Source organism: Rosa chinensis, chromosome 2 (assembly GCF_002994745.2).
Source record: "Rosa chinensis cultivar Old Blush chromosome 2, RchiOBHm-V2, whole genome shotgun sequence".
In the NCBI taxonomy this organism is placed as follows: Eukaryota; Viridiplantae; Streptophyta; class Magnoliopsida; order Rosales; family Rosaceae; genus Rosa; species Rosa chinensis.
The window spans coordinates 40,129,259-40,130,879 of NC_037089.1; the positions used below are offsets into that span (position 1 = coordinate 40,129,259).

General features: G+C 42.7%; 1 protein-coding gene across 1 annotated transcript; it reads right to left on the reverse strand.

Annotated features, from left to right (window-relative positions):
• Positions 1 to 343: 343 nt before the first annotated feature.
• On the reverse strand, positions 344 to 1,152 carry LOC121051453. Its single transcript, XM_040513833.1, has 2 exons — positions 721 to 1,152; positions 344 to 639 (listed from the first exon to the last, which is right to left on the reverse strand). The coding sequence occupies exons 1-2, from the start codon at positions 1,100 to 1,102 to the stop codon at positions 428 to 430; spliced, it is 594 nt and encodes a 197-aa protein (XP_040369767.1). The 5' UTR covers positions 1,103 to 1,152; the 3' UTR covers positions 344 to 427.
• Positions 1,153 to 1,621: the final 469 nt, after the last annotated feature.

Consider the following 1,621-nt stretch of genomic DNA (forward strand, 5'->3'; position numbering starts at 1 on the left):
ATCATCCTAGACAGTTAAAAGGGCATCCTAAGACTCAAAACAAAATGACAAAAGACAAAGACTCAATAGACTCAATAAAGCAACGAAATTTTTGTTGTTTTTGACATTTTTTGATATTTTTTTGTATTTTTCAATATATAAGACTCAAGACAAAAGTATAAATCCCTTCCCCCACACTTAAATATTGCATTGTCCTCAATGAAATCAATTATAAGCATGCAATGAGACACTTAAGCATATAGGAAAGAGATTTACGAAAAGACCTACTAAATTCAAAAGAAAAAATTGAAAATAAAGGGAAATAGGGAAGGAGAAATCAAATCTGCGTGTGTAGACTCCTTCACAGCTACTTCTGAATTGGATTGCCTCCCAAGCAGCGCTTAATGTTTATAGTCTTTCAGCCTAGACTTTGTACCTCCTTGTGTCCTCAGTTGGTGGTGCCTTCAAAGCCTCCCTTTGGGTTTCGTATTGTGTTGCTTGGAAGCTTACCACTCTCATGAAACTTGGTCATGAAGTCCACCACTTGTCCCATTTGCCTCTTGAGGTCTGCAATGTCCTTGGTATGGTTCTGTTGTCCTTGAACCAAGGCTTGAGTAGAATTGGTGAGTGCCTCAATAATCTGATCATAGTTCGAATTCCCTGAGGCATTTTGATTCTGCATGTAAGGCCTCTGAAAGGGTGGACCTTGAGATGGTGGTGCTTGAGGACGTTGGAAGGTACCTCCAAGGGGATTCTGAGTGTTCTCATTGTTCGTCCATTTGAAATTGGGGTGGTCCCTCCATCCAGGGTTGTAGGTATTCGAATAAGGATCATATCTTGGACGTGGGGGACCCCCATGGTTCCCTTGGTATCCTCCTATGGCGTTCACAGATTCCCCTCTTCCTCTCTCTGTCAGTTGAGGGCATTGGTCAGTTACATGCCCTTGCATAGAACATACCCCACAAGCTTGCAATATTCCCTTTGCACTCACAACTTGATCCATGAGAAGGGTGAGTTTATTCAATCTATCCTCAATGACCGAAGTACCTATCTCACTCACCTTTCGAGTTGTGAGACTTACACCCTCATACTGTTGGGCATTCTTTGCTCTATTTTCAATCATAGCTCGCCCTTCAGTAGGTGACTTATCCACAAAGGCTCCCCCAGCTGCAGCATCTAACATGTCACATTCCAAGGGTAGGAGACCTTCATAGAAACAAGTAAGCAAGGTTTCTTCCTTCATCTGATGTTGAGGACATTGGGCAATCAAGGATGAAAACCTCTCATAATAAGCGGAATAAGACTCATCTTGAGCTTGCTTAATTCCACTTATCTTCTTCCGGAGTGTAATGATCTTTGAAGCTGGGAAGTACTTCTCTAGGAATGCTTTCATCATAGTGTTCCAAGAAGTAATTCGCCCAGAGGGAAGCTCATAGAGCCAATCTTTGGCACGGTCAGCTAGAGAGAATGGAAATGCTTTCATCTTAAGGATATTCTCATCCGCTCCTTGTGGTAGCATGTTGATACATACGGATTGAAACTCCCTACGATGCTTGTTGGCGTCCTCCATATTGAGGCCATGAAACGTTGGAAGCCTATGAAGCAATCCACTCTTCAGCTCAAAGTCAGCCGTCTTCCCTGC